At 42.0% G+C, this 15,500-nt stretch overlaps 1 protein-coding gene across 2 annotated transcripts in view; it reads left to right on the forward strand.

Annotated features, from left to right (window-relative positions):
• RPL13 (ribosomal protein L13) overlaps window positions 1-15,197 on the forward strand; it is a 46,299-nt gene extending 31,102 nt beyond the window's left edge. For both annotated transcript variants that reach the window (XM_044081844.1, XM_044081846.1), the window contains exon 6: window positions 14,993-15,197. In XM_044081844.1, the coding sequence (XP_043937779.1) occupies window positions 14,993-15,151 (159 nt within the window). In that variant the 3' untranslated portion in view covers window positions 15,152-15,197. The remainder of the gene's footprint in view (window positions 1-14,992) is intronic.
• The last annotated feature ends 303 nt before the right edge of the window (window positions 15,198-15,500 follow it).

A 15,500-nucleotide genomic window follows, 5' to 3' on the forward strand; every position in this document is an offset into this window, starting at 1 on the left:
TACTCCCTCCCCTTTTATATTTTTGTATGTTTATGCCAGGGTGTGGACATTTTTTTCCTAGCCTTCTTTTGGGGATCTACCTCCCTTTCTGTTGGCATAAATGCTCTGACTGGATTGGTGGCTTGCCTTGAAGCTTTGGAAGCTGGCCCTTTATGTCCTATGGAAAATGTAACCCATATAGCTAAGGCTACTGCAGCAGTGATCCTTCGCACATCTGTTATGGTAAGCTTACTTGCACAACTGTACTTTAGAACACCTGCAGTTTTGCATGATGTCCCAGACTACAAAAATTGACTGCACTTAATTTTATTCATCATTTGCCCGTAGTGTTGATCTTGCCATGATTTACTGCACCTCCCAAACTGCCTGCAGCAAAATAAGTACTCATTCTTGTTTTTTACTAGTCTGCCCTCATGGGGGCAGACATCATGATTCCTTTGGAAAGCTAAAGCTGTCCCATAATGCATAGATTGTGAGAATAAATAGCCCTACAGTTTGTTGTCAGACTGGACTTACATTCACTTAGAATGGAACACCTGGGAAAAAAAAGCCAAGCTTGAGAGTCTGCAGCTCCAGTCATTGACTGGTCTTCACAGAGTTACAAATGTTGTTCCTACTGATGTACTACACCTTCTCTGAAAGAAGCTTGCATAAAGTGTCACCAAATTGCCGAGATACTTTTTTTTCACAAGGAGCAGTTTTGCAAGTTTCAATTCCTGGCCAGGTTACTCCTCCCATCCTTCAGTGGGCTACAGTATCACATTTCCAGCTTGGGTAGATTCAGCTATTTTGTCAGCTTTGCATGACCGTAGACATCAAACAAATCACAGCCTGGTGTGCCACTAAAACTGTGGTCTCTTCACTTCTGAACAGCATTTCCCAGGAATAAAAAAAAAACACATCAGTCCAGAGTTTAGGCCAATCTATCCATTTTTAAGTTTGCTCGGTAAAATATTCAACTTGTAATGCATTCTGGCTGCTGACATGGTCATCTTTACATAGTTATTCTCTTATAGCATAATCTGAACTTGTGGAATTTAATGATTTAAAATTTACAACAGTTCTCAGTTTCTTAACAATGACTTCCCAAGCCTCTGATGTGACCTGGGACTTTCTTAGTTGTATACCTGTAGCATGTCTTTCGTCCTCTCTGCAACAGACTCCTGGAGAACTTCCAAAGAGGACCAGCAGCTGTAGCCGTGATACCATACTCCAAAACCATGCACTCTGACAAACGCAGGGGACTGTATTGTCTGAATCAAGCAAGCACGGAGCACAATTTTACTCCATCACTACATTTCATAATGCATAACATTCACACCACACTTGGCACACCTCCACTTTCCATGAACACAGCTACCCTCACCCAAACAACATACCGGTCAAATTTAAGGCTTTTCCACCACCTGCAAACACTGCTGTAATGGCTTTGTTAAATGAAAACGATTGGATGTCAGTTCAGGACTCCCATCCATACCTCTCAAAAGAAAGTCCGGATTTTCTCAGTTAGTCTGTTTTTCATAAAATTGGAGTTTTCTGGCAAGTCGGTGAACAATGAAGTCTGAAAATGGCAGGCATTTTATTTTCAGACTTCATGTCATTAAGAGAATTCATGCTAATGCAAAACCCGTTGTCTTTCTAAGTTTGCAAGAGCAGTATTTAAAAATTGTCCCAAAAATAGGGACGGTTTCCCCCAATATTTATGGCCTTGTCCAGACATCTTGTTCCTTGATGTTGAGAGGTATGCTGCCATCCCTTTCTACTGGATACAGTCCACTGCACTTACAAGTGTCCCCCTCAGCAGGGCAGCAAGCAGTTATCACTGCAGATTTGCTTTATAGGTTCATAGGTGTGTACTAGGCTAATGGCCCTGGAGCCTTTACAAGCTGAGCCCATAGGATTACCCTGGCATCGTGCCACCTGACATTGGTTCTCAGTGCCTCTATCAAGTAGAGGCACCGGAGTGATTCCCCAGGGTAAATTTTCTATTTCCCATCCACTCAAGTTCCCTCTTGAAGGCCAGTGAAGGGCTCCACTTGACATGTATGTGACATCTATTCCATAGCATGGGCAGTCTCTGGGTTATCAACCTATCCCAGGATGTTCTGTTTGTGTAATGAGGTTGAGGTCTGTGGAATGTGTGGGAGTTCTTTAGATGAAGCCATGTCTGACCCAGCTGTTAAAAATGCTACAAGTCAAGCAGAGACCGCTTCCAAGTAGGCGATATGAGGCCGAGAATAGTTGGGAGTTTTGAGTCTGTCCATATAGGACAAGTGTCTAAGGCCTAAGATCCTCTTTGTGAAGTACTTTTGCAGCCTCTCCAGTTGTTGCAGGTGTCCAGGTCTCTCCAAACACCATTATATTGGGCGACTTCAACTACCCAAACACAGACTGGGAGCATTACTCTAGCTCCAACACCCTAGCCCAAAGGTACTGGAGCTGATCATCACCAACATGGGGACTCTGTGCTCCAGACCAGAAGTGTATCCCTCACTGGTAAGATCAGACCATAAACTAATCTCCCTGGATATTCACATCCCGACCCCACCCCCTGCCCAGAAAACCACAGTGAAAAACTTCTCTAAAGCAAATTTCACACTCCTCAAAACCGAGGTGGAATCCTTCAAAGCCCCCGGGCCTGTGGAAAATACGGCCCAGACCGCAGAATCCTTTATAAACACATTCTATGAACACCTTCAGGAATGCATGGATCATGCGATCCCAAATAAACCAAGACCCAATCCTCCAAAGGCAGACGTCCTGTCTGGTGGACCCCAGCCATAAACTATACAATAGGAGGAGGAAGCTACGCAAAATCCCAAAAAGGAAGGCATCACTGATCAGTATTAGCAAAAAAACTACAGGCACTCATAAAATTGTCTAAGGCCAGCTTTGAGAGAGAAGAGACACCAAGGATAATCACAAGGCTTTCTTTAGTTATGTTAGGAACCTGGGTGGTAATTCCCAGATATGCTCAGAATTAGTCCAGAATGACAAAAAATACACTGAACCTACAGACATTGCCAGCATCCTAGCTGACATGTTCAGTGCAACCCCCCCCCCCCCCACCAAAAGGGCAAATATCTATCCCAGCAGAGTGCTGCCTCCCTGACATCTCAGATGCTCAGGTAAGAGCCGCCCTCTCCAAAGCGAAAAACACAGCATCGATGGGACCAGACGGTGTCCCGGGCTGCGTCCTACATGAACTCCAAGAAGAGCTAAACCCAAACATAAAACTACTGTTCAATCTCAGCCTTACTACAAGATATGTGCCCAAAGAGTGGTGTACAGCAACAGTGGGTCCCTCTCCATAAAGGTGGTGCCTCAATGGATCCTGGAAACTATCGCCCCATAAGCCTGACTAGCTTGGTCTGCAAAGCTATGGAAAGGATCATCATGGACCTCATAAATATATTGGGGACCTACAGACACTGGATCCTACCCAGTTCGGCTTTAAGGGCAGATCCTGCCTCTTAAACCTGGTTGATTTCTTTGAAACAGTCACAAAGGCCATTGACGAGGGGAAGGTGGTCCACAGAGCCTACCTGGACCTCGCAAAAGCCTTCGATACAATACCCCACTCGGGCATTATAGATAAGCTCACCAGCTTAAATATAAACCCCTATGTCACTAGATGGATTGCAAACTGGCTCAAGGACAGAACCCACATGGTTAGAATTGCTGGAGCCATGTCAGACTCCAAACCAGTTACAAGTGGCATCCCACAAGGCTCAGTCCTGGGACCTCTTGTTCAATATATATTTCTCGGAGGTACAGGCTAACACAGGACTGTGGCTGACCAAGTTTGCAGATGACTGCAAACTGGGCACCATAATCGACTCTCCAGCCGACACAAGCATCCTCCAAAAGGGCCTCATATAAACAGACAACTGGTGCCAGAGCCATGGCCTCAAGCTAAATGCCAAAAAGTGTAGTCATCCCCTTTGGCAAAAACAGTGCCCACAAATTAACCACACAGGTGGTAATCCATTAAGTACAGAATAAGTAATTGGGGACCCAAGTTGATAGCAATCTCTCATTTGACAACCACGTGGCCAAAGTGGTTAGAAAAACATTTTATATAGCCCACCTAATCATGAAGGGATTCGCATCTAGATCAGGGGAGGTCATCGTGCCTCTACTCATCCCTCGTCGGGCCCGTAATAGAGTACAATGCCCCTTTTGGGATGTACCTTACCAGACACCTGCAGCAACTGGAAAGTCCCCAAAAGTACCTCACCAAGGGGATCAAAGGGCTGAAACAGATGCCATATGCTGCCTGGTTAAAGAAACTCCAGCTCTACTCAGTGGCATACCGCCTGTTCAGAGGCGATCTATGCCTGACGTATAAAGCTATGTCCAACCCGGAATTGATGGACATGCTGCACCTCAGAAAATCCAAATCCCATCAAGCTACGCTCTCGAGAGACTTGAACCTCAGCACTGAAATAAATAGGACATGCTGGAGGGACAGATTCATAACCCAGAGGCTCCCTTCACTCTGGAATAAAATCCCAGTCCAGGTTAGGCAGAGTCCCTCATTGACTCTCTTCAAGAGGAATCTTGATGAGTGGATGGGAGATCGTAGGTTTACCCCGGGTATCACTTCTGTGTCACTGTTAGACAGAGGCGCAGTATACTAACCTCGAAGAAGGGCATAGCAAAATAAATTTAAAATGTGTGGCGAAAGCCAAACACTTTCTGGCTAGGCTTATAAAGATAGCCTAGTATGAACCATTGAGGTACATACAAATGGGGCATTTTACTCTGATTGGCCTAATGAGAAGCGTAGAGGGAGACCATGATCGATCTTCGAGATGTGTAATGAGATGTGCCACACAGGCCTTTGACCACAGTGGCAGTATGGTGCTCAGAGGTTCCTATCAGCCTGTGTTTCCAGATGTCTTATGCTTTGTGTTCAGTGGACCACCATCAATGTGGTAATTCATGGGAACAGAGTTTTTCCCAAAGGGGATGACTACACATTTTTTGGCATGGAGATCAAGGCCATAGTTCTGACACCAGTCATTGGTCTCAGTGAGGCCTTTCTGCAAAATGTCAACATCACTTGGAGTTAATAGTAGCTACCAACTTGCAGTCGTCTGTGAACTTTGTCAGCCAGAGACCCTTCATGTTGGCCTGGACTTGAGAAGTGGATACCAAACGGGAGAGGACCCAGGACCAAACCCTGTGGGACTCTACTTGTGACTGGTCAGCAGTCTGACTTGAATCTGCTACTTTCACAATCTGAGCCAGTTTTTATCCGACCTAGTGATATAGGGGTTGATTCTTAGGTTGGTGAGTTTTTCTATGATTCCTGAGTGGGGAATAGTTTCAAAGGCCTTCGCCAGATCAAGGTAGGCTGTATGATCCACCTTGCCGTCATCCATAGCTCTGGTGACTGACTCAAAGAAGTCGACCAGGTTGAGCAGGCATGATCTACCCTTCACAAAACCAAGCTGTATGGAATCCAGAGTTTGGAGATTCCCTATATCCTTGTTTAGTAGGTCCATGATGATGCATTCCATCAGGCTTGTCAGGCTAATTGGGCAATAGTTTCCAGGGTCTGTAGCCGCTCCTCCCTTGTGAAGAGGAATGAGTGTAGCAGTGCGCTGTTCGGTAGTGACAAAGCCTGAGGGGAGGCTGTGATTGAACATGACACATGGGTGTACTGCCAGTTCACTCTGTAGTTCGTGTAGAACACAGCCAGGGATATTGTCAGGTCCCATAGAAGCTGTATTCGTGGCCTTGGACAGTGCTGTTTTAACCTATGCAGCAGTAATACTGGTGCCTGGCAAATCTACTGGTGGTGTGATTTGTCTTTTGGGGGCGGGTAAAGTTGGCACTGGATCTGCCAGTATTTTGGTAATATCTGGCTCAGTATAGGAGATACCATTGTGCAGCAGCTCTGAGCAAATCTGTATATCGCCATGGAGATTTTTCACATAACTATAGAAGGCCTTATTTGTTACCATTTGACTGGGATAGTTCACTGGGCCTGGAAGAGGCCCGGGGAGAAAAGCTCTACAAGATATAGACAATTTTACAATAGTTATATAAAAGTAAAGTAGCAGAACAGTAAATAGAGAATATACAACTGTTTAAAAAAATTTCAAATCTTGGGCAATTTACAAAAGAGATTCATGTAGTGTAAACATTAAAAGTACAGGCCTTTCAGGTGAAAACATGCAAGTAAAAACATTTATGTATACAAAAATTGGGAAGTTTAGAAATATGAGGAGAGGGACAGAGAAAGGGAGGTGGGAGAGGTAAAAGGTGGTATATAGTGGAGGAGTGGGTTGGGAAGTTTGAGGTATAGGGCAGGAGAGGAAGTACAGGCAAAGGTAAGAGCACAGTGATAAAAAGTTGAGGTATATATAGTGCATAGGAGATGAGTTTTTATGTGGTAGAGATACAGGAACATTCCCATTTTGAAAGAAGGTGAGATTGGAGAAGAGTTTTGAAGTTTGAGTGGCTGAGTATTTTGAAGGGTGGTAGGGAAGAGAATTCCAGAGTTTAGGTAGGGAGCAGGATAGTAGTAGGTGGTCGGGGTCAACCAGGCTTATGTATGTTTAGAAATTGTGGTTTTCTGATCTTAGAGCGGTTGGGAATGTAGGGGGTTAAAGAGGTGGACAGAGGAGGACAACTAGGTTTGAATATGAGCAGTAGTAAGTCTAAGGAGTTTGAGGTAGTTGGGAAGTTCAAGCCATATCAGGGAGTGGAGAGAGAGTGATGCGATGAGTTTCTGGAGTTCGCGGCAAATTGGAGGTTTTATTGTAACAGGCTTCCAACTTGGCCTGTAAGCCTAGCTGAAGATTAGTGAATAGGGGGGCACTGTACATGAGGGAAGAAGGAAGCGGAGGTAAGTGTATCTGGTGGAGGGGTAAAGTAATTGTCTATACAGGAGACCTAGTTTTTGAGTTTTATATTTGTTTGGATATGGATGTCAAATTTGTTTTTCATCAATTGACACCGAGCAACTTGGTATGTGGTACTATTTCTGTGGAGCTGTTACACTGAGCAGTTACTAGGAGTTTGTTTTGGTGTTTTTGGATGGGGAGAAGGTCATTAACTTTCTTTTATTGGCATTTAAGACAAGGCGATTACTATGTATCCATGATTCGGTATTGGAGAGGGCTAACTTTTTGAGAAGGTCAGAGTGCTGCACAAATGGTCCAATTGTCAGCATATTTAATTAGTGTGGCATCAGAGAGGCTGGTGGAAGTTGTTAATGAATATGTTAGAGGAGGGGGACCTAGGATGGAACCTTGGGGAACTCCGGTAGGTGTGTGTAGAAAGGACGAGTGAGTTTTTCCATTTGATGGCTTGCTGTCTTTCAGAGGGGTAGCTGGTGTGATGGTGGGGGGGGGGTTGAGAGGAGAGTTGGGGTAATAGTAAGGGGCGAGAAACTGTATCAAAAGCTTTGGAGAGGTCAAGGAACAAAGTAGAAACTATTTTGCTGTAGTTGCGAGCAAGGTTTATGGAGTCTAGAGAGGAGGGCAGTGATGTTATGCCCGGGACAGAAACAATGTTGTGTAGGGGTTAGTGGGTCATAGGACATTTGGGATTGAATACATTTCTCCATGATGTTTGATAGGATGGCTATGGAAGCGAAGTGTTCTTGCCTCCTTTATGGAGTGGAATGATAAAGGCGTGTCTCCATAGTGGGGGGGGGGGTGTATGATTCTAGTATGGATTGGTCTTAAGATAGAGATGGTATGGGCAATGCTGTCTGCAGACAATTTGAGGAAAGTTGTGGGGAGGTTATCTGGGGCAGGGGAGCATGGTTTGAGCTGGAGCTTCTTTATTTTAGAGACGGGAGAGAAGCTAAAAGTAGGGGTAGTGAGATTGTGTGGATGTAGAGGGGTTGGTTGGAGGAGGTTAAAAATGGTGAGAAGCTGGTGGTGAGTTTGGCTATGGATTCTATGAAGAAGGTATTGAAGTTAGAGGCATTTTCTAGATCAGTGAGGTTTAGGTTAAGGGATGAATTATCCATATTGCCTAGGTGGAGAAGGGAGGAGAGTCCCAGAATTTTCTTAGATTTGATAGGTTTTCCGATTTAAGTTTTAGTATGATTTTCGATCCCTGATTTATTGGCTTTTTTGCAGTGTTAGAGTGACTTCTGTTAGGGCATGGGATAGTTTATTTTTATGGTAGTTTCCACTGTCTCGGGTGCATTGTTTTAGCTTCTGGTTAACCAAGGGGAGGATAAAGTTTTAACTCAAAGTTTTTTAGTGGGGGTTAGGTTGTTTTGGGTCAGGTTAAGAAGGTTCAGGAAGGTTTTTTTTAAAGTAATCCATGGCACTGTTGAGAGGCAAGGTTTTTAAGGGTGGCAAATCTGTTACTTTTAGGCAGTCTGAATATTTGTGGGTTGCAATTGGAGAGGTTCCAAGATTGTACATAGTGGTGTAGCTTTTGAGGGGGGAAGAGGAGTGACAGCCGGCAAATGCAGGCAGGCTGAGGGTCAGGAAATGTGCCGGTATCAGAGAAGGGTTAGGATGAGACACTAGGATCCAGTCAATGATGGTACCAGTGGTTCCACCTTTGTTTGGCCTGGTAGAGTTTTATTAATTGGGTATAGTTGTAGAGGTTGATTTTTAGGGAGGGGGATTCAAAGTTTATCATGGCTCAGTTTGTTTACGTCACCTAAAATAACCATTTTGTTTTTGATATTAGTTGAAAACCCGGAGAATGTCCTCAAGTATAGGGATGTTGTTGCCTGGAGGAATATAGAGGGTGGCAATACGTATGGATTTGTTTGAGTTTGAGGGCACTACACAGTTTAGAATTGGCGAATTTGGGAATCGGCGTAACCATGTAGGAAGAAGAGCTTCTCCACCACCTTTTTTGATGGGTCTGTCGGAGCATAGCATTTTGTAGCCTGGTGGGAGAATTTCAGTATTTTTTATATTTGAATTAAGCCAGGTGTCTCTGGCAACAATGTCAGGTTGGTTATGGGGCAGGCAAGTGTGGAGGATGGGAATTTTATTTCTAAGGCTTTGGGTATTGATTGCAATAAAATGAAAATTCTTGGGGGTGGAGGAATGTGGTAGATGGAGATGAGTTGGGTGTGGTCTTGGTAGGGCCAGGGTTGGGCTGGATGTCCCTGGAGAGAGCCTGTGTAGTAGGAGTCTAATATAGCTTGAGGGTGAGTATAGGTGGTGATGAATGGTGTATTTGGATGTGTGTGGAGGGTGAGGGAGAAGAGGATGGGGTAGGATGGGAATTGCTCTGAAATTTAAAATAGAAGGGTAGTGTTTGAAGAGTACACCTCCTGAGCTATAGAAGAGCAAGATGGATAGGTACTGTTTGAAGTTTTGTATAGTGTGAGGGTAAAGTGCAAGTGTGATGCATATTGTCTGCCTTGTAGTTGTCTTTACTATCTGCTGGATTTCTGTTTTAATAGCTTTAAAGGATTTGATGAGGGATCTAAACTTTGTTGAGGATAAGGGAGTTTTTTCCAGTCTTGGGACTATACCTTATTCTTCCTTCTGTTGTATACTTTGTTTATGGCAGGGGACCACCAGATTATCTTTTTTTTGTTTTTGGAGGAGAGCTTCTTGGTTCTATTGGGTATGGTGAGATCCATGCATTTGTGTATGCATTCGTACAGTGCATTGGTGTATGATTTGGTGGTCATGCCACTATTCTCCGTTTGCATGGGTGCTATGAAGTTAGTCACCTCTGTTTTTAGGAGCCCAAAGTTGGCTTTAGTTTTTACAACACACACAACAATGATACATGGTTAATTTGGACAAATCAGCTTGTTCAATGTCACTGAACTTTCTCCAAGCCCAGTTTTGACACCTGCCACCAATTCACTTGTCAGTCTGCAGCTGCAAATCTTGCTGTCCAGGCTCTCTTCTTTCCCTTGGTTTCGTTTCTCTTACTTGTAATGTCGCTTTTACTCAATTTTTTTTCTTTTGCCTGCCATATCTACCCTAAATTATTTCTTCTAGCAAAAACTCACTCTTCCTTCTCTTCTTGTCCTCCTTATCCACTATTTGAACTTTTCCACTCTTCATTATTCACTCAAAGCAAAATGTCAGTGTCGCACTTGTAACGTGAGGACATTTCAGTGCTACGTAATATTGTATTTAGTCTAGCTGAGCGAGTGGGATTTTGATAACTGCATCAAGGAAACCTGTTCCTTCTGTGTGTGTTTTTTATATTGATTTTCTTAGTATATTGATTTTCTTAGTATATTGATATGATATTGTATTTATCTTTTTATTGATTGCGTGTGTATTGTACATGTGCACTAATTGTATTTATGTATTTACAGTATATTGAAATATGTCAATTTTCACCTGAGTGTTTTATGGGTGGGTGCTCAATGTAGACCCTAGCAATTTCATCATTGCTTGAGACGTATACATTCCCCTGTGTTTGTCAGTACTGTGTTTGAATGCCCTGTTGAGTATGGTATCCCTGCTACAGCTGCTGGTACTCTTTCAATACAAGTATCTGATTTGGAAGTTTTTTTCAGGAGTCTGTTGCTGAGAGGATGAGGCACATGCAAGTATACAACTAAGACAAACTGCATAAAGCAATAGTAACAAAGTACTGGGTCACATCAGAGGCTTGAGCGGTCATTAAACTGAGAACTGTTGTAAAGCTTAGTAAACATACCATAAGTTCAGGCTATACTGTAAGCGAAATAGCTATGTAAACATAACCGTGTCAGCAGCCAGAATGCATTACAAGTTGAATATTTTACTGTGCACATTTAAGAAATGGATAGATTGGCTTAAACTCTGGAGATGTGTGCTTTTTTATTTTATTTTATTTTTAAATTGCTGGGAAATGCTATTCAGAAGTGGAGACTTATGCGGGAACAGTTTTAGTGGCACACCAGGCTGTGGATTTGTCTATTGTCATGCAAAGCTGAGTTGAATCGAGCTGGAAATGAGACTGTAGCCCACTGAAGGAGGGGAGATGGGAGGAGTAACTTGCCCAGGAATTGAAACTTGCAAAACTGCTCCTTGTGAAAAGTAGTTTGTTTTTGTTTTTTTTTGTTTTGTTTTTTATCTCCGTAATTTGGCGACCCTTTTGCAAGTTTTTTTGTGTAATAAATCAGTAGGAACAACATTTGTAAAACTCTGTGCAGACCAGTCAATGACGCATGAGCTCCAGACTCTCAAACTTGGCAGTTTTTTTTTTTTTTTTTTTTTTTTTTTTTCAGGCATTCCATTCTAAGTGAATGGAAGTCTAGTTTGACAACAAATGGTAGGTCTATTTATTTTCACAATCTATGCATTATGGGACAGATGTAGCTTTCCAAAGGAATCACTGTTTTTTCCCCCGTGGGGGCAGATGAGTAAAAAAAAAAAAAAGTAAATAAAATTAGGAATGAGTCCTTAATTTGCTCTAGGCAGCTTTGGGAGGTGCAGTGAATCGTGGCAAGATTAAAAAAAAATTGTCCGTAGTTGTCCTTTACATCAGTTATTGGTGACTTAACTGTTTTTAGTATTCACAAACTAAATTCCATTTCACTCTGTTCCAAATCTGACCATAACGATTAAAACTTTCTTTATAATTACATTTTTGGCCATCTTTCATTCTGTTTTGCATTTCTATCACCTGTTGTACAGTAGGTGTCATGGAGGGCTGTTGAACATGCAGACGTTTGATTATATTTTCTGCTACTTGTAGTCTTCAGATGTACAGTTCCAGCAGTCCATGTTAATACTCAATTGTAGTAGGTCAGAAATAAACCACAGTGAAATTTCACAGCCAAATTGCTTACTTTTCAGCCGAGCTTATTTACCTATGAATCATACCTGTAATGCTTGCAACTTCCCTCCGTTGACACTACTCATTCTCCACTGTCCACTTTTTAGCTAGGGTTTCCATTTTTCTTATTTGCAATGTCTGTCTGTAGTTTTGTTCATTCATGTCAACCTAATCTTGGGACAAACTTTATAGTCTAATTTATACCTCTGTTAGCATCTTGTGGCATTGCAGAATTACACCTAAAGTTTAGGGCTCTCAAAAGTGATATGGGGGGGGGTTGGCATTCCCTATCAGTTTGTCTACCAGCTAGATACCTTTTTGGTTCCTGTTTTCATATTGGGGATTCTAGTTTTTGACTGTTTCTAGCAAATCCTGGTTTGCCAGTATTAGTCCCAGATAGTGTTTAATTACATATCTGGGACTTGTTTCCAGTGTTTCCTACAGAAATTTGGGTTCTTGCCCCATGGTGGATCTTTTGATACCATATGGGGAGCATATTCCTTCCATTATAGTCTTTGCTGTCTTAACTGCATTTTTTCAGCCATTTCTCGTACTGCACTTCATGCCTTTTTTGAGCAAAACTTTACAGAAGAAACTATATTATGTAATGGTGTGCTTGATCACTTTAAATGCACTGAGGCATTGGAGTGTGGTGCCAAGATGCATTTTTCCACTTGCCTGTACTTGTTTGCGTCACTTGATACAGAGTTAGTAAACTATTTACTGTTGCTAGCTGTGACCTTAATCTTGGGTTAATGTGTGGTGTTTGCACTCAATAGGGCACCATCACACATGCACGTCAGTGTGCCCATTAGTATCTGCCCAGAATGCTTGTTTTTCTGTCACCACTATGGTTAGCTTGCTGTTTTGTCTTAGTCTTTTCTTCTCCAAAATAAAGAAGGAACAAAGTTGCCAAATGTGTTTTTTTTTTTTTTTGCCACATACCATGGTACAAAAGGTGAAGTCATCTTTTTAAACTTAAGGGTGCAAGTCTGGGAACCTGTGTACTGTGAAAGAATAGGTCAAATGGGTTGGTTGCTTCTTTCATGACTCAAAAGGCTAGTTAACTGATCCCCACTAAAGGTAAGTGTCGCTGTGTCGAGGGAGATGTAACATTTGAATGTTTGCCAGGATAGTTTGACTGGACAAGTGTCAGTTTTCAGTGGAGTCTTTGGGAGAAACTCCATAACTTAGAGAAGAAAATGTTACAAAAAAAGAGAGTAGCATACAGATTGTAGACTTTACAGCAGTCCGTAGACTTTACAGCAGTCAGTATACAGTAAGAGGATATTACCATTTTGGGTGAAAAATCCAAGTGTACAAAATATACAATGAGAGTAGATAAGGACCTGGTAAAGTATTGTAAAATATTTCACAATTGAATAAGAGTATATAAGTGTTTGTTTCCATATATACTTTCAAGCAAGTATACATAAAAGAGCATACACCCACCATATATATATATATGTGTATATATATATATATATATATATATATATATATATATATATATATATATATATATATATACGCGCACACACACCAAACACATACATGCGCGCGCACACCAAATGCATACATGCGCGCGCACACTAAGTGCGCGCACCTAAAGTTACAGAAAATGTCTCCCATGCTTCCAAGCCTGCCACCAGCTGGAAATAAAAAAACATGAATTAAAAAATGTACCAAGAAATGCAGTATAGTACTTCTTGAAGTAAGACATGCTGATTAATTCTGTCATTAATAAAATATCCATAAAAGTTGACTCTTGGTCGGGAATCTGGAAACTCATGTAGATGGTAACCTAGCCTACAACCAGCATGTGTCCAAGGTAGTAAGAATATCCTTCTATATTGCTCAACGTGTAAGCAATGGCATGGCATCTAGGTCCAGAGAGGTAATCATACCACTGTGCATGGCCCTCATCAGACCCATCATAGAGTATAATGCCCTGCCTTCATATGTACCCTACTAGTCACATGCAGCAAGTGGAATGTCCATAAAGGTTCCTTGCAAATAGAATACAGAGAGTATACAGAATACACTGATCACCTCAAAGCCCTGTCTCTATTTGGTATCAGACTTCTAAAAGGTGATCTTTACCTGGCAGACGGATATTTCTCAGAAAATTCCCATTCTCTCCAACAGGATCCCCGTCCCTGTGAAGCATTGTTCTTCCCTTTCTCTAGTAAGCACAGATTGGACCAGTGCATATGTAATCAAATTCACCCCCTGGTCTGGTGCTTATGTCTTTTGACAGAGGCAGTCAGCAAATATAATTCAAATCTTTGGGTCACATTGGGTTATATGGCTAGGCTTATAAGGACCATAGTAGTCATTAGCCTAGTATATACCTATGAAACACGCCAAACACATGCACCCACACCAAACGCGCGCGCACACTCCATACATATATAAAATTTGTGTAGACACACGCAAATGTACAATACACTCTTGTATAGGTTATTGCTCGCACATGGATAGGTATAGTTAGTGTTTGTGTTGTCCAGGATAGATGGGGTGCAGAAGTATGAGTGGATGAGGCTTCAGGGGATCAGTTGCAAAGATGGTTAAGCAGTATATTTTAAGTAGGCTTTTGAAGGAGGATGTGGAGTTTTGTAGTCTGAGTCAGGGGGAAGGTTGTTCCATATTTTTGCTCTTCCACGGGCAGATAGTGATTTCTCAGTGTTTGCATGCAATGGTTTCAATTAAGGCTTTGTTGGAGGACCAAAGTCTATTTGAATTGTATAAGTATAATAAATATAGAGCGAGAGGGCTGTCCTGATAACAAAGATATTTGTTTGGTAAGTTCTCAAGTTGAGTGATCTGTTTTGACAGATCCATGCTAGAAAGGATGTTGTATTTAATGGGTCAAATGAGGTGCAGGTGAAAGGGATTTGATGCTCTGGATCTAGAGAAAATGTCTTAGAAAATTGGATAAGCTGAATACCAGGCTGTAATTGTTTACTGTGGTGACACTATGGCGGAGATGAGTAGTTGTGAACACAGTCACCTAGTCAGCTTATGACAGTCTGATTTGGGTTTTGGATGAATGAAGAAAGGTATTACTTTAATAGAATAGAGAGATACTGGCGGACTTTGTAGATGGGTTTTATACTTTTGTGTGCTTACCCTTGGTAAATGAGCTATGGAAATGGTATCCCAGTCATTAAAACTTTGGGCTGTTTTCTTTGCACTTTACATGATTTGCTGTACTAAAAGCTTAAATAAATATATATCATGTTTGTCTCCTTAGGCATTGAAGAAGGAGAAGGCTCGTGTTATCTCCGAAGATGAGAAGAACTTCAAGGCATTTGCAAGTTTGCGAATGGCTCGAGCGAATGCCCGACTATTTGGAATCCGTGCCAAGAGGGCCAAAGAAGCAGCAGAGCAGGAGGGTGAAAAGAAAAAATAGATGCTTCTATAGAAGTTTCAATAAAGACAGATTTTTGTTTGAAAAACAGTGTGCATTCATTACCTGCTTGTTGCATGATGTGCACACAACTTTGTATCAAAGTATCTTTCTAGAGGTAGGTCTTCATAGATTAAACCAGTCTGTGAAAGGCTGCGCTGAAACCATGCGTTGGACTGGTCCAGTATTGAGAGACACCCCCCCCAAAAAAAAATACCACTAGTAATTTAGTATGGGGGAACACATTGTTTTTGCTGCAGTTTTTACTCCACCTATTGACTAGGCTAGTTAGTTTGCACTGTTTACGTTTTCATTTGATTTGAGCTTAGTACAGACCTTTTTTCCATTTTAA

This window comes from Protopterus annectens, chromosome 8.part1 (genome assembly GCF_019279795.1).
Source record: "Protopterus annectens isolate FY-2018-M chromosome 8.part1, PAN1.0, whole genome shotgun sequence".
NCBI classification, from domain to species: domain Eukaryota; kingdom Metazoa; phylum Chordata; order Ceratodontiformes; family Protopteridae; genus Protopterus; species Protopterus annectens.